Source organism: Hippocampus comes, unplaced genomic scaffold (assembly GCF_001891065.2).
Source record: "Hippocampus comes isolate QL1 unplaced genomic scaffold, H_comes_QL1_v1.1 scaffold9, whole genome shotgun sequence".
Classification (NCBI taxonomy): Eukaryota; Metazoa; Chordata; class Actinopteri; order Syngnathiformes; family Syngnathidae; genus Hippocampus; species Hippocampus comes.
In genome coordinates this window covers 4,162,745-4,186,396 of record NW_017805275.1, presented here as the reverse complement: position 1 = coordinate 4,186,396, position 23,652 = coordinate 4,162,745, and the positions used below count along the sequence as shown (strand labels likewise).

Genomic DNA, 23,652 nt, shown 5'->3' with positions numbered 1-23,652 from the left:
TTATTTTGCTTGCTCCGTCTTTCATTTTGATCACTTTTACCCTCTCTTCCAGCATCAGAGCTCTTCTTGTCTTAGCTGCTTGACATCAAAAGGTCCGTTTTGTAGCCATTTTAGCAATGCAACGTCCATCCTCGTCTGAATCTAACAATAACAAATACTTCCTGGCATGCAATGAACTTTTAAGCCAGCCACGGGGCGCTTCGTAGTCCTCGATGGCCATAGTTAGCTCTCGAAGACTAAAAACCTTACGCTAACTGGAGCGCTTCTCTCTCATTAGCGCTCCAGTTAGCGTAAGGTTTTTAGTCTTCGAGAGCTAACTATGGCCATCGAGGACTACGAAGCGCCCCGTGGCTGGCTTAAAAGTTCATTGCATGCCAGGAAGTATTTGTTATTGTTAGATTCAGACGAGGATGGACGTTGCATTGCTAAAATGGCTACAAAACGGACCTTTTGATGTCAAGCAGCTAAGACAAGAAGAGCTCTGATGCTGGAAGAGAGGGTAAAAGTGATCAAAATGAAAGACGGAGCAAGCAAAATAAAATACATTTTCCAAGAAATTGATGTAAGTGAAAGTGAATGCTGATCGTAAATTTCGCAATTTCTTTCCCTTTTTTTCTTTCTACACTGACAATATGAAGTGTCAAATAAGTGTGTGCTCATACTTATGTACTATTGGAATAAAAATAGAGTACACAAACGTTTGTGTGTGCGTGTACACATACGTTTGTGTGTGTGGGTGTGTGTGTGCTTACATCTGAGATCAAATTTGCTACAGTGAAAAACCCCTGTTGTGAAAAATTTCTTGCTGCAAACATGATTTCGTTGTAGAGGAGTTTCACTGTATAAATGACCTAGAATTGGCTCTTCCCCCTTTGGTCCCAGGGCTGGTGTAGCTGTTTCAACATATTTGGATTAGTTTTGACATAGCAACTTCAAGCGTATATTATGGCCCATACGCATAACTAGGGGAAATTCTAGGATCAGAAGTTCAGGGGTGCTGTCAGTTTTGGATCCAGAGCACATTTGAGAGGGGGTGGGGGGGGGGGCATTCGTGTTTAGCTGCATGGCCAGGCCACACACATTATTAGCGCATTCACATGCCAAAAGTGTTTTTTTTTTTTTTTAACTCATTGCAATTCAAAATGGACAGTGGTACTGTCTGACCGCCTGTTATTTTTCCTAGCTAGAAACTAAATGTAATCTAACTCCTCCCTAATAATATAAACATTGAGTTTTGGTTAAATGGAGCAGAAATGAGCCCTGCTAATAGAGGTAGAAGTGAAGACATTTTCCATATTTCAGAAAAGTACGGCTCTGCATTCAAAATACAGTACTCCATGTGACTGGAAGACTTGCACACTCAGCTCGCCTCAGTGAGTAGAGGTGGGGTAGGATTAGGGTTTGAGGTGAGCAGGATCCGGTGGATCAAACTGTTTTTGAGGCGGGGGTGGGCGAGGGGGGAATTTACTTTTGTTGATAAAAAGCTTATCAATTACTGTATGGTTGTGAGTTTTAACACTTTTCCAGCTTGTTAAGAAAAAAGGACACACAGTCAGTGAAATCTCAGACCGCTCAAATTTTAGGGGGTGCTTGGATTTCCTTTTGGGATGCTTCAGCACCCACAAAGATCTGCTCGAAATGCATATGCCCCAAACACTTTGAAATGATGGAAAAGAATAGTACATCCATGAGAAAATTTAGCATTTTGCGGCACAGGTGTTTTACTTTGAGAGTGTCATCGTTGGAGGTTATGCATGGAGTGACCCTCACATTGGGAGCGGAATAGTTTAAAGTCCAATGTCTTGTTGATGTGGATATTTGAGTGACGTGGCCAAATAATGTCAGAGTGAAAATGTGTGTGAGAAAAAGTCATTCAATTTTTTTTTCTAAATGCCTCTCAATGATTGCACACCAGCACGTCTTGTACAAAAATTCATCTTGTTATTCTTTCTATATTTATATGACCATGCATTATTTTTTTAATTGTGCATGGTGTTGTATTCCCACTGTAATGACATGTGCATTAATGAACTCTCCTTTTCTTTTCTAGCACCGAGCACACAAGCTAATGTTCGTTATATTATGGTTTCATGAGTTTTATGAAGGAACGGTCAATTACATGTTGGTGTTTTTGCCTTGACACAGACGAAAGAGGCAGGAGGCAGTTTTCTGACGTTAGCTCCTGCTACCAATCATCAAACGCTATCTTGTTGGTTAATAATATCTCCTTACATCAAAATAATGTTGCAACTATAATATATACATTCGTAAAATAGTCGATGACAGTAGTTGACACAAATGGATAAGCAAGTTGTTAATAGATACGTGTGACTCCTTCCACATTAAATCAAGGCAATAAATAGCTCTCAACAAATTGAGCTGAAGCGTCTCATATCCCACTCCCAAAAGGGCTTGAACTGTTGTCATGGCGACATGATGTGAATCAACAAAAGAGGTGTCTGATGACATTGACGTGACTAATTTCTTTTGAAGGTGTGTCTTTTTTATTTGATTATTTCTGCCCCTTGCTCCTGCCTCCTCCCCCGATGTATCTGTTTGCTTGTCTGTTTTTCCTTCGCATTTCCCTTTGACCTGACCTCCCATGCTGTCTCACCTCACACATCCTCTCCTCTTATTGCTCAACACATGTGTGCACATAGAAGTGTCAGCCGTAAATCACATTTGACTGTCGCCCTCCCAGATACCAGCCCAATAAAGTCAAATCAGATTGAAAGCCAACATTATGTGCTGTACATTCGGTTAAACGCGAAGAAACAAAGGGACAATGCGATGGAGATTGTGTCAAGGCTGCTTTAGAAAATGCATCTTATTAACACTTGTGGGGTGCATAATGACGAGCAGCGCTTACAGATGCAGAGAGGGCCGTTCACGATGTGGCGGACCATTTAGAGTGTTTTTTCAGTCACTATAGCAACCATTTTTAAAAAGTCAAGTTCAACCTCAACCTTTTGCTTTGACAATTTTCTTTCTTTTTCTCAACTGTACACATTTTTTTTTTTAAGTCAGTCTCTCCTTTTTTCATCACTTTTTCCCCTTTGAACCCCTTCTCATTCGCACCACTCAGAGAGTGAGGGGAAAAGAAAGCTTGGTGCTGGAAAGAGATGGGAGAAAGACAGCAGGAAGATAGGGGCAAGTCTGTGATTGAAGGTGAAACAAACTGAGGGAGGAGTGAAAATGAGACAGCGTTTCTTGTCTTGTCCCTACGCTGCTGCTAGCCCCTCACTAATTCAGAAGGCTATTCCTCAGACAGAGGCTTTTTTTCCCCTCTTCCCTTTCTGCCAGTGAATGCGCTTTATCTGGTTCAAGTGTCACTCCAGCTGGCCATCCATTTCTGGTTTGGGAGTAAAATAAATAGACCTCAATGTCCTGCACCTCTGTGCAAACAAGTTAGTGAGCGCACACCAGCCTATGCTTAAAAATAAATAAATGAATAAATAAATAAAGTATGTTGTGTAATTAGGGAGTATTTTTTTCCCGATCACTGTCGAGCCAAATTAGCCCCTCTCGGTTAGGGAATATGTGAAGAGTAGCTTCCTCTCTTCTCCCTTAATGGCTTCCTGCCTGCCCAAATTTGGAAAGCCTCCGTGTGTCCTGGAAAGCCAAACACAAGCTTAATAGTTTGTTTTCAAAGAGGTAAATTACACGTCGTTTGCAGTCGAGATGGCCAATAACTTTAATAGAATTGAAATTGGTTTAATGAGTTGACTTCTCATGCATTCCATGTAATTGCATGACACATCCGTGCCAGTCAGCGAACGGTATCTGGGAGGTGATAGTCACTTTATTTGTTGACCGTCAAGCCTATGTCAATGTGAACCGAATCACCGTGAGTATCGCTGGGCGAGCCTCCAATGTGAATGTGGTAACGATGGCCGCTCTTGCAGACATACGAGACACCGGGGCCAAGCCTGTGATGGTCTACATCCACGGGGGATCATACATGGAGGGCACGGGCAACATGATTGATGGCAGCGTCCTGGCGAGCTACGGCAATGTGATCGTTATCACCCTCAACTACCGTGTTGGAGTTCTTGGTAAGTTGTTTTGCTTTGTCAGTTTTCAGCCACATGCTCACTGTGATGGATCTTTTTCCGGACTTGGTTGCTGGGTTACCTTCATTTGTCATGAAAGGACACGGGGAGATAATGCAATGCAAATAAGCACCGGTTGCTTGTTGCGATAACGCGATGATCGTGTAGGTGTGATTAGTCAGAGCAATTACTGTGTTTTCTCACATAGTGGCTGTGGCACGTCTGCCCAACTGAAGAGCAAGGTTATTGTAGTTCATGAAAACCAAGGACTGGCACTACCATAAATACTTGTATTACAGTAATGAGCAATTTAATCCTACAACCCTTGATCCTTTGTGTGAATTATGTAACTGTGCGAGTCCACTTTCTGTGACAGTTTTTGACTTATGCCCAGTACACACATAAAGACAGTTGATTCAGATTCAGATTCAGAAAACTGCTTGGGCTGCTTTTGTGCCGATTTTGGCCCTTTCCGACCAAGGATGTTAAACGCCCGACGTTCTTATGCTTTATAAGATTACCTATATAATTATCTATATGTGTGACGTCTGTTTTTGGTCGTGGTCGCGCTGGCGGCTGTCCCAGTTGTCTTGGGGCAGAAGGCCGCCGACCCAATGTCATTTTTGTATAAACGTGGGTCCCCCCCAGATGGCATGAGGTATTCTCCGATGAAAAGTTTTCTATTAGGACGTATTATTTCATCTGGGGAAGGCCTTCATTTTAAAATGTATGATTTGACATTCTTACTTTGGATATTCTTTGTACGTTGTTTTATGGCAAAAATCTAGGCAGACTAAACAGGGTTCATTGATTTACTTTCCAGAACATTTAAATGACTAGACATGACACTAACTGCTTGAAAATTGCCACTTTCACACTTTACATACAGCACAGGAAACTCATTTCGACAGATGGGAAACAGTTTATTGTCCTCAGTAGGCGCTGTTGTTCTAGTTAGCAATGGAGTTTCGAGTTCATGATTTAAATCTTCAATGTTCATGTGTAAACAATAACATTTATGGGCTGAGGTAATTCTGTTTGGCACCTTTTTTTTCTGAGGGGGAGGGTCTTTTTGGGAGAAGCGTGTATTTGCGTACCCAACAATCAGTTCACACACTAAACACATTAGAGCAGGCCACTAATTGAGGAAACACAGTATCTATCTTTTTTGTGGTGACATGAAACAGATTTTCAATGTGACGTCGAAAAAAAAAAACATTGTGAAATCTAGCCTTTGTTGTTGTTGGTTGCGGATTCAGTCACACGGCTGAATCCTCTTTTAGGAATGTGTTTGTACCTGCGCGCATTTGTGCGTGTGCGCGTGTGTGTGTGTGTGTGTGTGTGCGTGTGTGTGTGTGTGCGCGCGCGTGCGCGCGTGCGTGCGTGCGTGCGTGCGTGCGTGCGTGTGTGTGTGTGCGCGTGTGTGCGCGCGAGCGCGCACTCATGGAGGTGGGAGTGGAGTCAGACAGTGAAAGACGGGAACCTAGAGGAAAAGAAGTGAGCTCCATGGAAACAGCTCTGCTGCCACACAAAATGGAGTTTGTTTCATCCATCAACCATCATGGATCTAATGTCCGACAATTTTTTTTATTTTTTTTTTTTGCACCACTGAAACATACACATCTACAAATTCTACAACCGATTATTTTTGTGAACATAATTTACACCTTTAACTTGAAGCAAACCAGGATATTTCCTCTGTACATTTAATGTTTGCTGTCCATTATCTAAATATGAAATCTGAGCATTTCGTTTCCCCTTTATAAAAAAATCTCTTCCGTCGGATTAAAGCAAACCACCAGAACCAGAATTTGCACAATTGCTGTGCAATGTTGTTTACCTGATGATACCAATTTTTAGGACCTTTACCTCATACAACCTCCTATGTCTTGCTAAATTCTAGATGTGACTAAATGTGTGGCAGCTTTTTTTTCCTTTTTTTTTTATAGCAATGCTACTGGAATTTATGTAATTTGGGCTACAACTCAAATGAAAATATCAAGTATAATTCATTAATTAAACTGGACTAGATTAGCCTATTGAATGGTTAGCTTCGATTGGCGCTTTGAGAGCTGTAATAATTTAACAATATTTATTGTTGTGTAGTTTTCAGCGTGAGGCCTTTTGTAGCTGAATCGATTATAACTTAATTAGAAAGACATTTCACCGTGATGTTTTGCAATTCGATACCCCTGCAAACTACGATAACAAAATGAACTTGAATTTGTAGCATTTGCATGCATCATATAATTGGCACCATCATATTCATAAAGGCTCTTTTTTTTGGGATACAGCTCTTGTGTTTTTTGCCCTGACATGGTGCAGGTGTACCTAATAGAGGTGCCAGTGAGTGCACGTAATGGAAGGGTAAGTGATTATTGGTCCGTGAGAAAAAAAAAAAATTGCAGGCAAGTTTTGTGTCATTTGTCATAACAGTATCAACTTGGCTTTTGGCCCGGTGACCTTGTTTATTGTGAACATAAATGGTTGGTATTTGGAATGTTTGCTGCTCTGAAGGTGTGACATGTCAGAGGATGTTGCATCTCATAATCATGATGTTTTGTTTGTTTTTCTTTTAAAAACCTACCACCAATGGATTTTGTCATCCAGGCCGCTTCCAGCGAACCTACTTCTATCCCTTTTCCGATCTTTCAATTCAAGTCTTTCAATAGTCAAACGTGATAGAGTAGCCAAAAATTGTACTCAAGAGTAATTCTTGCATTTATTTATTTCACTTTTCTTTCTTTTTTTTTTTTTCAGGTAAAGCAATCAAAAACTGATTTTCACGTGCAAGTCTAGGTAGGGTTGTTTGAGAATAATGTGGAAGGAGTACAAATAAAGAGTATTTTTCCAAATAATGACTTGAGTAAATATAAGTATTCTGTAAAAAAAAAAAAAAAAAGACTCAAATACGGAGCAGCTGGTGGGTAACTTCTGATTTGTACATTTCTCAAATAACACCGGAACATTAAATAGACACAAATTTAAAATAAGAATCTGCAAATTCAAATATTGCCAATTAATATCATTTAAAAAAATGAAGTAACATAAACGGAGGCAAATTTTAGCCACAATAGATGGTCTTAAATGAAATGATTTTGTTAACAGACCTGGACATGACCAGGGCCGGAGTAGGACGGACTTTTAGCCCTGGAGTTTATTGGCTCAGACCATACCATAATTACCCGCACGCACACATGTCTGCAGCTGACATTCATACCTGTAACATCCTCTGTAACTGATAAGTCGTTGTTTTTCATACATCCACAGTCAGGGTTTCACGAAATAAAATGCACATCTAATCCAGAACAATCATAATACAAGTCAAAGTAAAAAGCAACGTTTTGATCAGCATGATTTACTCTTTATTTGCCATTGCTTTGCTCTCAAATTGTGCTTCAATCTCATGCGCTGATCAATTGTCACAAACAGCTCACACCATTTTGCATACTGCGATTCATGGTCCATTCATTCAAATCATATTTAAAAAGCACAATGATACACATTCCCTTGATTCTTCACAATTATAAACAATATTTTTATTTATTTATTGACTTAGGTTTGCTGCTTCTTTTGTTTGGAATGTGTTGATCAAGGTTCTGGGTATTCCAGGATTACATTTTATGAAACCATGCCTGTAGGACAAATGGTGCGTTCTCAGCCATCCTGATTGTTTGCGATGGTGTGAAAGTAATGATTTTGATTGACGTTGATCGTAAGAGTCAAATTGTCTTTTCTAAGGACAGCTTGCATTCAGATCAGTTGTAAATTCATTCATTCATTCATTTTCCGATCCCCACAGGGTCCGGGGGGTGTGCGGGACCCTAGGCCAGCCGTCTTTGGGCACCCTAAACCGGTTGCCAGCCAGTCACAGGGCACACACAGACGAACAACCATCCGCGCTCACATTCACACCTAGGGACAATTTGGAGTGTTCAATCAGCCTGCCATGCAGTTTTTGGAATGTGGGAGGAAATCGGAGTACCCGGAGAAAACCCATGCAGGCCTGGGGAGAACATGCAAACTCCACACAGGGAGGCCGGAGCGGGGATTGAAACCACGACCTCTGCACTGTGAGGCCGACGCGCTAACCACTGGAACACCGGGCCGCCTCAGTTGTAAATTTATTATTTAAAAATGGTTTTAATATAAATAAATGAAAGCCAAAATATCAAGAGATCTGAGGATACTGCATCCCTCCGACTCAATAGTAGCACCTGGAGTCCACCAGGAATTTTCCTGGTGCTCCAGATGGGCCACTCCTGTACCTGATCCAGCACAACAAGGTCACCAGGCAGAGATGATTCATTTAAAAATCATGTATAATGATCTGTGTGAGTGTGAGCACGGATGGTTGTTCGTCTATGTGTGCCCTGCGATTGGCTGGCAACCGATTCAGGGAGTCCCCTGCGTACTGCCCGAAGACAGCTGGGATAGGCTCCAGGCTCATCCGTGTCCCTCTTGAGGCAAAGCGGATTAGAAAATGGATGGATGAATCTACCTCAACCAGCTTCATTACTCAAAAACTCTGCGAGTTCTGGTCATTAATATCCTTTTCCTCAGTCTTCTGTATGGTTGTGGATTGCGTTTCTCCCTGATCTTTTGAACATATACAACCCTTTCTATAGTGAGGACCGTCAATGGCTCTAATTGGGTCAGAAGTGTATTCGTCAGTGAGGTGTTGTGGTATACTTGCTGGTTTTATTCCACACGGCATCACAATTTTTTATTTATTTTTTATTTTTTGTCCTTCCACCATTTTGCATGCAGCTTATCATCACTGAGCTGCAGTGAGGCTATTTGCAAGGTAAATACAGATTTCTGCCTGGCTCCATCTGATTGAAGAAATTGAGTCAAATGTCACCAGTACTTACATTGAATTGGTGAAAGAGAGTCATGCGATCTAAGATGCTCTGACAAACCAAAATAGATTACCCAATTACCGGTAATAATAATTGCCTTTTGCCATAATAACAAGTAGCAAGCGAAATGTATCTCAATGTTAACAAAGTAGAAAAGTTGCATGACTTCGTTTATCCAAAAAGTTGAGCTGATGGAATTGTAAATGTGGCCGAAGCTGTTACCACCCACTTCTGGTAATCAACGCTGGAAAGGTGGTAAGATGGCCCCGCAGAGTCCACCACTGGTGTAAGGCTCAGCATGTAAGGCTATTAGGCATGAGGCATGTTCATGCTCTTATTTCCTTTATGGCACTTCAATTATGAGTCAGATGTTTCTACTCTCATCACCACATTTTGCTAAATGTCATTCTACATGCATGCACGCACACCCAGCAAATAGAGCATGTCAGTGCTCAAAGCATGCACATGCTCATGCACGTGCATACAAACACACGGACTGCGCATCGCGGAAAAAAAAAATGCCCACGCACAGATGTGCTTGGCTCAAATGCGCAAACACACACAGTTGCTCTCTTGGTGAGATACTTCTGAGAAATGAAAGGAGAAGAAGTGATGTGTGTGCTTGGGCGATAACGTAGCATGGTCCGATAATCTCCCCATGGTGGAGCTTAAACTGTTATTCCAGACACACTCATACAGCACAAGTAAAACCAAGGCCAGAGAGAAATCAGACCATGATGGGCAAATTAGCGCTAAACTGTCTGGAGTGTCATCAAGCCAAAAGTGTTGACCTGCAATTTTCCCCAAATGCCGTCTGACCGTTTGTTTTTACCTAGTTTACATCAACTGATTGACAGAGTTGGCAAAAGTACTCACACTATGTACTTCAGTAAAAATACCAGTGGCGTACGGTCATGGCCTTTCAGGCCTTCTCTGTGAGGCTAGACACTATCAGGAGGTACTGCTACCTATTTACAACTCACATGAAACAATATTTATTTCTTTTCAGTCCATTGCCTTCATGACACAGTGTTTCTTGGCTGCCCAGCTTTCAGTAGTGTTAGGTTTTTATTTTATTTTTTTTGTCCAGTCAGATTACAGCTTGTAATTGTTACCATACCAATGGAATATGCCCAGGGTCTTTCACTAGCATAAATGCTTGGCAATGACACAGACAACAATGACTTTTTTTCTTTTACAGTCAGGTTTCTCATTCACCAAAGAGGGCTTGCAAGCAGGTTTTAGCGTGACGGAAGCAGTTCTCGTCTGCTGATTTCATATTACTGTATGTGCACGAAAAGTTGACGGATGTAACAGTTGGCTGTCAATCGATTAATACTTTTTTTGTATGTGTGTGTGTGTGTGTGTGTATATATATATATATATATATATTTTTTTTTTTTTGAAGGGGTGGTTTCACAAATGAGAATAATGAATATTGGTCAGATATATGAAGCACTTTATCAGAATGGTTTGCTTACATTGATGCTTTAATGCAGTGCTTCTCAATTATTTTCTGTTACGCCCCCCCAACAAGAAGAAAACAATTCACCCAACACATCCCCACTCTCTGCCACCACGATAATTATCATTTGTCTATAAAATTGGGGTACGTAGAAGTACACTTCTGCATTACATTGTATCCTTATTAACATTCAAAAAAAGAAAAAAAAAGAAATATTGTTCAACTTACAGCAAAGAATAACTTTATTAACATTGATTTTAGTCTGTAACAGAAAGTAATTTAAATACATAATTTGCCTGAAATGAAAAAAAAATAAACCTTCCTTAAACATTTTTTACCAACTTTTTGACCAACTTATTGCACCATTTGATCTGCTGCACCATTCTGAAAACAAAAAATAAATAAATCAATGAATAAATAATAATAAATTCAAATTCAGTTCAGCAACATTAACTCAAGAGCAGAATATATAAAACACTTGAGTCTCCAAAACAAAAATGAATCAAATAATTTGTGCTCATTTTCTCTCACTCTTTTTTTTTTAAATCAAAAAGAGGAAGTCAAGACTAACGGCGACGATGAGCATGTTTTGCAGTGCACAACTTTTCCAGCGGCTTATCAGGGTGATTGAGGTGTAATGTCTTTAAGTGGCGCATTGATTTATTTGGCTTCATGCTGTCCGCTGCCAGCATGTTTAGACACAGTTAACACACCGGTCTTTACTCGTCTGTTTCCCACTGTAGTCACAGTGAAGCCAAGCGCAACATAGGTTTCGTCATATTTCCTTGTCTTCACTTTTGGGTGACTTTCTTTTGTCTCATTATCTTCGTCTATCTACGCCTTTCTTTTCATCTTATCTCTTGAGGGTTTGTTTACTGCACTTCATATCGCCTGCTTGGTGCAAAAAAACCAAAACAAAAACTACACCCCCCGCCGGCATCGCATCGCGAGAAGTCCTGCGTTAATGCAGAAAAAGAACCATCTTATTCTGATAATAAAGTAAATTTGTTTACAAAAAGAGAGCTAGATTGTTCTGTTTCAGTGTGTTCATGCTGCAAGAGAAGTAACTTCTTCCTCTATTGTTGTTACTTTTACATTTTGGAGTCAGTAAAGCTGAGTTGGTTTCACTGAAATGGCATGCTATTGTGATTATTTGGAGTTACCTTTCATTTTATAGTTCTATTTACAGAAAAGCCATTGTTACTATATCAAAATATCCTGTCGAAATCACCTGTATCATATCGAATTGTATCATTCTCAAAAAGCAATATGTCGCTTTGTGTGCAATTATTCAGTCTTATATCGATACGTATCAGTCAAAAAAGGCATCGCTATACCTCTAGTTAGTATATACAGTCCATATATTGACTTTTACAACAATACTTAAACCATATTTATAATTTAACCTCACCGGCTACATTCAAATGAATGGGAGTGAGCCTCGCCTTTCCATATATCCACATTTTTTTTCTTTCTGTCTCAACCTGCGTCTTCCTTGACTGACACTCCATCTTTTCATGGATTAAAAAATGTCACGTGGTACAAAATATTGTATGTGGACCTTCAGAATGCAATAAAGGCTTGTATAGTTCACATTGGGGGAGTCGTTATGCTAGACCCGACCATGGTCGGGTCTTACTCGGATCTCGATCTTAAGATAGCAATAACAAAGCCCAGCTATTTGTTTAAGGAGCTTTCTTCACGAGGGACGCATGTGATATATGCAACTTGACTGTGGGTAACAAACCGGGTCCACTTTCGACTCATCGCCAGTCAATCGCAGAAAATAAACATTTCAGAAAACTAATATTAACCCTTTCATGAACCCTGTAACATGAGAACGTGATGTCTGCTGTCGTAACCGCTGTCCCTGAAAGGGTTAATGTAATGGCATTTATACCCCAAAATGAATTGTGTATACGTATGCCAGTCAATTTGCATTCCCCCATCCTTTATTCAGTCGTCACACGTTATCGAGCACAAGTTTTATCATTTTAGTCCTATTATTGACTTGATTACGGCTTATTTTTTAAAAATGTTATGTATCACCGACAACATTGCTTGTAGAGGTAAAAATTGTGTTATGAACACAACTCTGGTTATCTTGATAACCAATCTTATTATTCTCATCATCTTATCCATTTTCAAATGACAACTAATTGGATGTCAAGTCAAATCTCACTCGCACTTTGACGTTGGGAAGTTCCTCTGCATGCATCAACACATTGAGCAATAATCAGGAAGAAAGACTAGTAAGCAGGCAACTGAAAACATGTTACAATACATCATCCAATCGAATTCTAGAGCTTTACAATTGTGGATGAGGTCGCGTGACTGTGAAGTGAAGGAAAATACTTGATGTAAATCCACGTCTTGTTATACTTCAACTCATTCACACTCGATATAATAAATACAATTAGTAATTCATTTGCTGAATAAGAGTAAGCAATTCAATGTAAACAGAGAAATAAATAAATAAAGATTCTGAAAAGCCGTTTTAATTAAGCCGCTTAAAGAGATGAGGGAATAAAGGAGGCAGAGAGAATTAGACAAGATAATGAGTTTAAAGTAAAAGCAGACAGGGCAAGTCAAGCCATATTTTTTAACACTAATATCAGACAAATGCTACGCACGGGCAGTCAAATATGGCATTAATATTGCAGTTAACGTCTTTGAAATAAACACAACATTCAGAATATTTAACACAGTCTTCAAAACCAAGACTCTCAACTAACTAATCTGTACTGAAACTTATTTTAATGTGCCAATGAAAAGAACATTTTCATCAGCATATTGCAACAAATTGACTCCAAAACCTTTCTAAATGTCATCGATTAATGTTTTATTCATTTTTCATTTGTTTTGTTTGAGTCGCACCATTGCTGCGGTTATCGTTTCCCCCAGCTTTTCGATGTTACTCCTAATGGATCAAAATTATTGAGATGCGGCTCAGCCTAGTATGAAATATAGATGGAGCATTTGTTTTGTTTCCCAAAGACAAGCTACAGAGGATATAATCTATTTTTCAGCACTGTTTTTGAACATTTGTGAGATTCGGCAGTGAATAGACAAACTATGCATTGGCTTGTTTAAATTCTGCTCCGACTGTGATTTAAGACGCTGCCACTCGTGTTCCAATTAAAGACGAACCCACAAAGTAACTATCGTCCTCCTGCAGCTTGAAGCTCTGTGCTGCTGAAACGGTAATTATTGCTTCAAAGACTACACCGCTATTCTCCCGAGTCCCCATTTAGACACTTCCACATATCAACCTCTCTCTCTGTAGACAATTGAACTTTTTAGAGTTAATCGTTAATCACTTGTTGACCCGCCGCAGGATAATTAGCACCCAGCAAGCTTTGAGTCGGGTCACTCGCTTTAGGTCAGGAACGGGAGAGGAGCGCCTGTATGCTAGAGTAACACTGTTTGGAGCTTTGCTCATTGATCGGCATGTGTTTGAAAGTGGCAGCGTGGAGCTGTTGTAGCTTTATTCTGCTAAAAACCGTTGGAACTGAGAGATCAATACCTTTGTTTTTGCTGGAGACTCAAAATATTTGGGGATGACATCAAAAGATGATTATGAAACAATAGATGAGCGTGTCGTCTATTTCCACGTATTCACGTTTGGATTTTGGCACATAACTTACAAACTTTTGGCTGACAACATGTGACTGACAGGAGTATTTTGTTGCCCAGATTTGTCCAAAGACATTGCTTATTCAAAAAAGAAATACTGTACTGGTACTGTAGCTTTGTAGTCGATGCTCAGTTTTAGATTTGTATTTATGTGTACCGATTGTATTTTTATTGCGGTGGTAACAAGCTCATAACTTGATTTACTTTTATAGAAAATCAAATTTTCCCTTTTATAGAAAATCAAATTTTCCCATGAAACTGAATGAATTTAGAGGCCATTATTCAGTTCCAGAACCTCAATAAACCAGCATTTTTGGGGCTATGTGGAATAGCACTGTTGCTTATAAAAACCCTCTTCCTTGAGCCGTCATCCTAAAGTGATAGATGTGTGTTCCAATGACCCCATCAGCAAGGTTGTCAGGGGCTTTATACTTCTAGTCTACCAGAAGCATAAGGGGTTAGCCATGGCGAATAGGCGTTGATGAGGGATGACGACTCTCAACCCCTATGAAAAATAAAACATTGGGACCTAGTTTTTCCCTTGCCAGGCAGGATGCAGGTCTCCAGGACCTCTTCTGGAGCTGGGCTTGGAGGTGACACTGGTGGCAGGGCATGTTTCCATGGCCACGCAAGGGCACAGCCAAAAGAGACATCATGGTGGTGGCCAAAGGCAGCAACCATGGCTGATCCGATTCTTGCCTACAGAAGAAGATAGCATTGCGGCCAAAGTGGGGGTCGGCAACCCGTGGCTCCATAGCTGCATGTGGCTCTTTAGCGCTGCCCTGGTGGATCCCCGAAGCTTTTTCAAAAATGTTTGAAAATGGAAAAAGATAGGGGAGGGAAATGTATTTTTTGTTTTAATACGGTTTATGTAGGAGGAAAAACATGAAACAGTTTTAATACGGTTTATGTAGGAGGAAAAACATGACACAAACGTTTTCTAATGCTGTAAAAATGTGTAAAATAAAATTTAAATTTCTGTCAACGAAGATTTGGGTCATAGCCTGCGACACACGTTTCTATTAGCAGGGCGGGATGCCAAGCAGGTGGTTGATGCAAAAAAGAAAAAAAAAAAAAAACGGCCTTTCATGTACAATTCACCGAGGGTACTGGCAAAGAATGGGAATCTGGAGGGCCGATAGAAACATTTTAAAACGGTACACGTGAGCTACGTAGTTAACACACTGCAAAAGTGCATCGAATGCCTCCGTGTCTGGTCTCGCCAAAGGCAGGTAGGCATGCGTGTGTAAGTGCGTGCGTATGCGCGCGTGTGCGGTAACGGGTCGATCGCGGGAGGTTGGTTGATCGAAAAGTAGATCTTCGGACAAAAAAGGTTGGGCACCCCTGCTCTACAGAATGCAGTGCAGGGAAAAATATAGTATTTGTGGCCAACTTAGTCATTTTGACAGTAGGCTAATATAGATACATACAGCATGTGTTGCCTTCATTACAAGGCTTATAGAAGGCTTTTGTTTTTTGCGGCTCCAGACATATTTGTTTTTTTGTTTGTTTGTTTTTTTTTGTCCAATATGGCTCCTTCAACATTTTGGGTTGCCGACCCCTGGGCCAAGGCATCAAAGGATCCGGTTTGTTGACCTCAGTCTTGCATCTCTGCTTTTTGCAGATGATGTGGTTCTGTTGACCTCATCGAGCCTCTGACTCCCATTCGGGTCAATAAAGAGCGAAGTGCTTTCTCCAGGTTGGGAATGAGATTCTTCCCAAAGTGGAGGAGTTCAAGTATCTTGGGGTCTTTTTCAGGAGTTACGGAATAATGGAGCCGGGGATTGACTGGTGGATCCATCCTGGGTGTGCAGTGATGCAGACTTTGCAGTGGTCTGTTGTCGTGAAGAAGGAGCTAAGCTGAGGGGCAAAGGTCTCGTTTGCTGTCGACCTATGTCCCTTTCCTCGCCAATGCTCGCAGTTTGTGGGTGTCTGAAAGAACGAGATTACGGATGTAAGCGGACAAAACTGATTTCTTCCGCAGGGTGTCCGGGCTCTCTCTTAGAGCTGCTTGGTCATCTGGGAGCAGTTCGGAGTAGAGCTGCTTTTCCGTCGCCTCGAGAGGTGTTGGGTGAGGTGGCTCCGGCATCTGATTAGGAACCAAAAGAAGCAGCACCTGAGACAGGCTGCAATGATAGCCTGGGAGAGCATCACCACAGAAAAATGCAAATGTTAGGTGACATTGATGGTTTACAGACTTAATGCAGTTATTAGTTATTCACTTCAGTCCAGTGGGGTAGTGCTCCCTGGAGAGGTGGGTAGACTCTCAATTTTCCTATTTTTATTTTATTAATTTTATATGTACATTTTTAAGTAGTCCAGAAAAACAGTAAAATCTAAGAAAAATCCATCATTTGTATTTGCTCACAATAATAAAATCATCATGACTTGATTAGGAGCAGCTTGTAGTTATTACTGGTAACACAGGCAGCCTGAATGAATGTCAAATTGATTTATCATGAGACAAACATAAGTACGCTATAAAACAATATTTAGTGAATAACGAATAAAAATATACACTGCTCTCTCTAGAATGCACAAACGAGGCAGCACAATGGCGCTTCAACCAGTACATGTACAAATGTATCAATAGAAAATAGAACGGGAAAAAATATCATCACACCGGAATTCATACATTGATACAAGTTCAATCAACATTCAAAATGGGGCATAATTTGTCAAAATCACCTGTAGTTACAGTGTGAGGCTTCACTTTTCAATAAACTGGTGGTTGTAATTTACTCCCTGTGTATGACCCGGTGGTGGTAAACTGGATCCTTGTCTCCGCTCACACCGAGTCGACTTGCTAGTTCCGGGTAGGGAGCTGTCAGTGCTGTTGGTTGGGTTTCTGGTGTCTATCCGGGCCTGGTCTTGGCCTGATTTGTGCCTCTGTACAAAGTCAGAAATTTCTCCCTTCTTTTGCATTGTTATCCGTCCCTAAATAAACAGTCTAGTTTGACCCCAACATTGTTTTAGGCTGAATCTTTTCTTCTTTTAAAATCAACTACCAGCCGAGCTGCTATGAAGTTAACCTACATTATGTAGGTTCATTAGGGCTCAGTAACTTGGCTAACGTTATACCCTAGACCAGGGGTCCCCAACCTTTTTTGAACCACGGACCGGTTTATGTCAGACAATATTTTCAGGGACCGGCATTTAAGGTGTGGCGGAAATAATACAACAAAATAATATGGTATGAGCTGCATGAAAATTGTGGTGTTTTCGAAATATAATAATAAACACAAGGAGCGTCTAATCTGACCGCAACACTCTGATCACCATGGTAATGCTTAATGCCTTCAAAATACGATACAACGCAAATTCAAAGTGCATGAAAATGACGACTCACCACATCCCCGAGCTTGATTTTCTGCAACCAGACGGTCCCATCTCGGGGTAATAGGAGACAATGACACCTCAAGTGTGTGCTTTATGTCCAGTCTACTTCGTAATTTTGTTTTAGTCGCCGTTGCTGCAGAAAACCCCCGCCTCACACAGGTAGGATGTCAGAAATAGCAACAGTGCTATTGTGGCGATCTCGGAGTATTCAGCCATAACTTTGATCCAGTTGTCTCAAACGTACTTCTAAGGCCGCCGTCATTTGCGATCTCCAGCAGTTTTTTTTACTCATTTTGCGAGCTCCGGCATTTTGTTTTTAGCGTAATCGGTCACGTGACGGAGAAGCGTGGCTTGACGTCTGTCAAGCGTGACACAGACGGATGTAACGGAGAATCCGGTAATTTTTCAAAATAAAACATCTTTCGTATTCCGAAATAAATAAAACGGAATTAAGGCAAGTTCTTTCTGTGCGGCCCGGTACCAAATGCCCTAGACTACACCGGACTACACTCCGTCCAGTTTATCTTACTTATTATGTGCAATACTTTTTCTTACCTAAAAAAAACAAAAGAAAAAAAAAGACACATTTGTTACAAATACATATGTTTATGTCACATAAAGATTTAAATACCTCGAAAAAAGACCTGGCAAACAACAAAGATTGCAATTTGAGTTCTAGTAGTTTTCTGTCTCCAACAAAAATAAAAAGAAATTGCTTAATGCTTTGGTGCGTATCTGTGTGTGCAGAGTTGCCACACCTCTCTAATGATATACAATGACTTCCAGTAAGAGGGGAGTATTTTGTATCACGGCTCTTTACAATTATACTTACTCACTCGGTCTCCGGTGCATGTCACTTGTCCATTGGCTGGTGGTGCTGTTGTTGTTGTTGAGCAACCTCCAACTGGGTCCCAAAGCGGCTCCTAAAGTCGCGGCGACCCGGGTACCTGCAGACCCAGTTGTCAGCTGTTGACTGGAAACTGTTCGTAGCCCGAAGGCACGCCCAACATCACTTGGAGGTCGTTCCCGAGTTGGGCGGCTGGTGGTGCTGAAGGAAGAGTGGCAGGTGTTGGCAGGGTTGTCTTATTTACTATTTCAAGATACATTAGGAACGAAGATAGGTTTCTTTTCCAAAAATCAAGGTGAGCCTTTCTTTCTCGGCCCCTCTGAAAAGAGAGTCATGCCTCCACTATGATTGTTTGTGAACTTTGTCGACCAATTTTCCGATCGCTCTGATTGTAGCCTCTTTTATTTCGGTAAAGTCTGCCTTTGTACATTCAAGTCACTCAGGCCTTGAAAAGAACACTTTCCAATCAAAATTAGCTCAAACTGCATTTGAAAGTGTAACTCTCACAGCTTGGAGCTTCAAAGTTGTGATGGCGTATGAAATGATTTTGTGATGTGTATTATAACTCCGTCCCACTTGGCCTTCTCCAATGCTTAAGAATTTGGCTTGTGGCAATTTATCCACAGAGTCTGAGAGAAATTAATTAGTTGGGTTTGAACAATGTTGGATAAAGGAATGGCAGGTTAATATGTGCTGTGTAGGTAAACAAATTGAGATACAACTTTCATGGATTTTGTAATTTAACAGGTGTCGGTCTAGACTACTCACTTTGAATCCGACTACTCTAATGCCAAACTTTATGCTTCCAACTTTGTCGAAACAGTTCATAGGAAGGCCCTTTTTCTTTCCAAGCATGACTGCTCCAGTGTTACAAAGCAAAGCTCATAGCGGCATGGTTGAATGAGTTTTAGTGTGAGAGCCCTGACCTCAACCTCACCAAGTAAGTACCTTTGGGATGAACTACAACAGCCATTGTGAGCTTGGCATCATTGAACTTTAGTTCGTTGAAACCACTGAGGTTTATCACAATCTATTGAGGGATCACTAATTGACATCAAGTTAGTGATCAATTTTTTCCTTCGGAAATAATCATTCATCTTCTCCAGGTTCACACTGTCCCAATACTAAAAGCATTTACATTGAAACTGTACAGTCACCTGGAATGGTCTGCAGCTCTGTGACCCTGAAGAAGATACATGGACGATATTATGGCTGGATGGATGAAAATGTTTGAAATCCAAATTGTATGACTTTCAGGTTGAATTTATGAGCTTCTACCACATTAAACAGACGACAGGGCCGGGAGACATGGCCTTAAAATTGCATCCCCAATTTTTTTCCCCTCCAATATTCCATATCCGATTTTAATTGATTTTTTTTTTTCCCTCCTCAATGAAAAGAATTGGCAAAAGATGATGGCATTATACAATACTTGGAAAAAAACTACTTGGACTTCTTTTTTGTTTTACGCCTTTGTCATCCATTAAGACTATAATGGAGCACGAAGCAGAATTCACCAAGCGTTTGATTGTTCATCCACTAATAGGGAACGTGAGCTGGGTTTAGACAGTCGTGTGACAGGTTAGCTTGATGTGTTGATACAACGTACGTGAAGCCAGGCCTCAATGTGAAATAATTCTCATAAATTGTCCGTTTGGTCAAGGGAATTTTCTCTCAACAGTCTTTGAAGACACATTGCAGAGGACTGTTTGTTGCTCATTGTCTTTGACGCTGCAAACCCCGACCAATTCTAAATGACTGGGGAAAAGGTGCCTCTTTAGGAAACTCACTTCTCTCTCTGCCATGTCTTTTTGTGGCAACGGTGCACATCAACAAAAACGATTTTGTTGAATTAAAAAAAAAAAAAAAGGGGAGAAGAACCATCAAGGTGAGCCAAAAATAACAATCTATCAAAAAAATTGATTAGTCACCCAGCCCTGGTAAAGTATATTAGCTACTTTGTTAAAAAAATGATTCTAAGTAGATAATTGACGAAAGAAATACAACCATATCTTCCTTTGGAAAACTGTTCTGATCTGCCTTCTTCCATCCTCACCCAAGTGTCACTGTTGCTAAGGTAGGCAGGTTTATATTAATAAAACAAAGTGGAGGACAGCTGAAATGTTGATGAGGGTTTTTTTTTTCTCCAAACAAAATGTTTTTCTGTTTTTAGTTCTCTCCCATAAGGAGTGTCAGCTCGTTTGCTACTTGTTGACCTTATTGATGTGTCAGACAGGTCGTTTGTGCAATCGTTTTTTTTTTTTTTTTTGTATGCCATTTTTAATGCCTGCTCTTTTCCACTCATTTCAGATTTTTCCCCAAACTGAACACACCATTTGGTGTTGTCATCTTACTAGTTTATAGGTTTCACAGATCAATTGTTATGCTCCACTGTAGTGATTTGCAGAGTGAGATCCGTGATGCATTGTTAAACAAAACCACTGTAAATCGTCAGTCCATTGACAGCCCATTTCAATGCAATGCAATTCAGTTTGAACCTAAATCCATTTGAAGTGACACATTTCTTTCCTGCGGCCAGACGGAGCCCACACACTTCTAGTGATACATCTGAAGCTGATTGATTACTGCCAAAACACAAGGGATAAAAACTCACAGTTTTCTCATTAGTTGTCACAGTAGTGAAAACAACAGCAAGTGACAGCAAAATGACAGGCATGAAGAAAAATATAGCTGGAGGAAACAACAGTGCTCCCCTGCGAATACAAAACAACATTCACAAAGAATATTCAATCTTGAAACACCGAGGTGCTCTAACATTTTGATGACGTTAAGAAAAAAAAAAAAAAAAGCTCCATTTACTGTACACTATATTCCCTGTGGTCATGGCAGACCCGTTTGCCCGAAACGTACTGCGGTGTGGGATTTTGGCCAACAAATGCTGCAAAAATTGAAATAATTCAGGCATACAAGATTATTATCGCAAAAAACTATCCAACTTTAGCTGCTTCCTCTGTGATATCTCTGCAATAAACTTTCGCAACACTTGTTCGCAACACTTGTTTTAACGTTACCCGACTTCACCAATCATCTGCTTTCCACGCGGTGAAGGCCGATCTCGCCAATCTCGTCTCGCGAGAACGGAAATCTCGTCACGCGAGATTACTTAACCCGAGATCAAAACAACAATGGCGGCCATCATCAAACTGCGATCGTTGCTGGAAAAAAAGATTTACCGTAGTTTTTTTTGTTTTTTTGACTGAGAAATTTCCTTGCATCCCAAAAACGCACATTATTTGGAACTGTGCGTCTGGTGGGAAAATTATGCGTCTAGGACACGGGACGCAGAGGTAACGAGATGGCTGATTTCTGCATGTGCTGTCTGCGAGAATAGATTCCGACGTCTTCGCTTGAGTCATTTCCAGCTCATTCAGAGAATAGGAATGCACAGATCTATCAAGGAAGCTGCTTGATTGATCGATGTTGAAACGCTATACATACATTGCTTCGTAATGGACCAATTTTAGATTCAAAGCCATACAAAATTGTTTAAATGTATGGATGATAAGTGTTTTCTTTTCTTCAAATATGCTTCAGTGCGTTCTTGCATAGCAAGTTCACTGATGACAAATTGCGTATTTCTGTTTATCTGTTTGCATATTTGCTGTTTGGTTTAAGAGAAGATCAGAATCATTTAGAAAATAAAATTGAACATGACAAACGTTTACATATATGTAGTCTTTTAGGTCAGCATTTCCAATTAGTCTTCCAGGTACTACGCCTTAGCGTGATTTTTGGTCAGATAATATGTCAGCAAAGGACCTCTCTCGAGGTGAAAGAAAAGCCAAATGGGGGCTCTGTGCCTTCTGGCAGTGATTCTGAGAGCGATTTTTACTTGTTTTCATGGCCATTTGGACAGCTTCCTCCAAATGAAACAAGAGAAAACAAACGTATTCATCCCGCTAATGTGACAGAGTCCGGGATTGAAGTAATGGTTTCCATGCCCCGGTTGGTTGCACTTTGTTGAGATGCTCCGCTTTGAATCTCTGCCAGGAAATTAACTTGAAAACTTCTCTTGGTCGACCGGCGGGAATAAACGTCTGTCCCCCGGACAACAGTGCAGGGAGGGGCCCCTGTGTTTGCCAGCCTCTCACCATGCCCGATGAATATGTTTCCCTCCCACTGAAAAGCATTGATTAAAAATGAAAAGGCAAGAACTCCGACAGGGTGCGGCCAGAGGAAACAGCATTACAGCAGAACAAAGAATCGCTGATTTAAACATTCTGTCATGGTTTACTTGTTTTTAATGTATTCTATCGTTAGTCCGTAAAAACACAGTAAGTATGCCACATCATTATTTATTTAACCATCCATCTTTCTGAGCAAGACAAAGTTCCAGGTGGACTGCGGTCTCAAGCAGTCATTAGTAGTACCTTTTCCTTCTACTCTTGACATTCATCATGATACATCTGAGACCATGGCCATACCTTTCACAGTAATGATCAATAAAAATTGGTCAGGTACTGGTCTGCAGTTAGTTTTCGCCTGCCATGGTTCAGGCGGAGATCTGCATGGGAAAAGGCTTGAACAGAAAGCTGAGTACAGGTAATTGTTTTTGTTTACACTGTAAAACAATTACGAGTTGATCATATAATTGTTCTAAACTCATTAGATGTGCAAAGCTGAGTGCGGTGACATTCACTGTCAAGTCAAGTCAACTTTATTGTCAAATATGCTCGATGTGAAACATACAGCACAGATGACATTTCTTTCCTCTCAACCTCATGTAACGACACTGATGACAGGAGGAGCGTTACCTGGGGCCCGGCTGTATGTTCGTGTTCTGAGGCAGTCGATTCCAGCTGGCTCCAGCATGGCTTCCCACTGCCCGCTGGCCTGGGGTAGGGGCGGACGAGTCTGGTTATGTGGGTGGAGCATGAGGGCCGGCGCTCTTAAACAGCCTGATCCCTGGTCGAGTCAAGGCCAGTGGGAAGCCGCCTCTGAAAATTCCGCGGGGGGAGTTGAATAGTGTGTGTAGGCAAAAGGAGGTGGTTGAAGCTGAAAACAAGTTTAATTATTTATTGTTGCCATGGGCGTCATTAGGCCTATTTTAGGGAGGCTTCAGCCTCCCTAAAAATGTCTTTAGCCCCCCTAAATAATTTCATTGCATTATTTAAAAAAAAGTATTATTTATTTTTCCTGTACTTTTGCTAATATATTGCATCAAATTCAATGTAATGTGGCCATTTTAAATTATATTTCGATAACCTGCCATTATTGTAATATTAATCTCCCAGGATTCCTGAACGCAACAGGTGTTGCGTTAGCATTTGACGTGTCTGTCACCATCTCCACATCAAATGCTAACGCAACAACTGACAGTTCATTGCCGAAAGTCAGGTTGAGTCGACAGCATGGATATTCGACAGTTTTTTAGAAAGGTAAATTAAGTATTCAATGCATCCATGCTGGTAAAACTAGTGACTATAGTCC

The 23,652-nt window shown here is 40.7% G+C and overlaps 1 protein-coding gene across 2 annotated transcripts in view; it reads left to right on the top strand.

Annotated features, from left to right (window-relative positions):
* Positions 1-23,652, top strand: part of nlgn3a (neuroligin 3a) — a 189,002-nt gene that overhangs the window by 61,438 nt on the left and 103,912 nt on the right. For both annotated transcript variants that reach the window (XM_019870047.1, XM_019870048.1), the window contains one exon: positions 3,906-4,055. In XM_019870047.1, the coding sequence (XP_019725606.1) occupies positions 3,906-4,055 (150 nt within the window). The remainder of the gene's footprint in view (positions 1-3,905; positions 4,056-23,652) is intronic.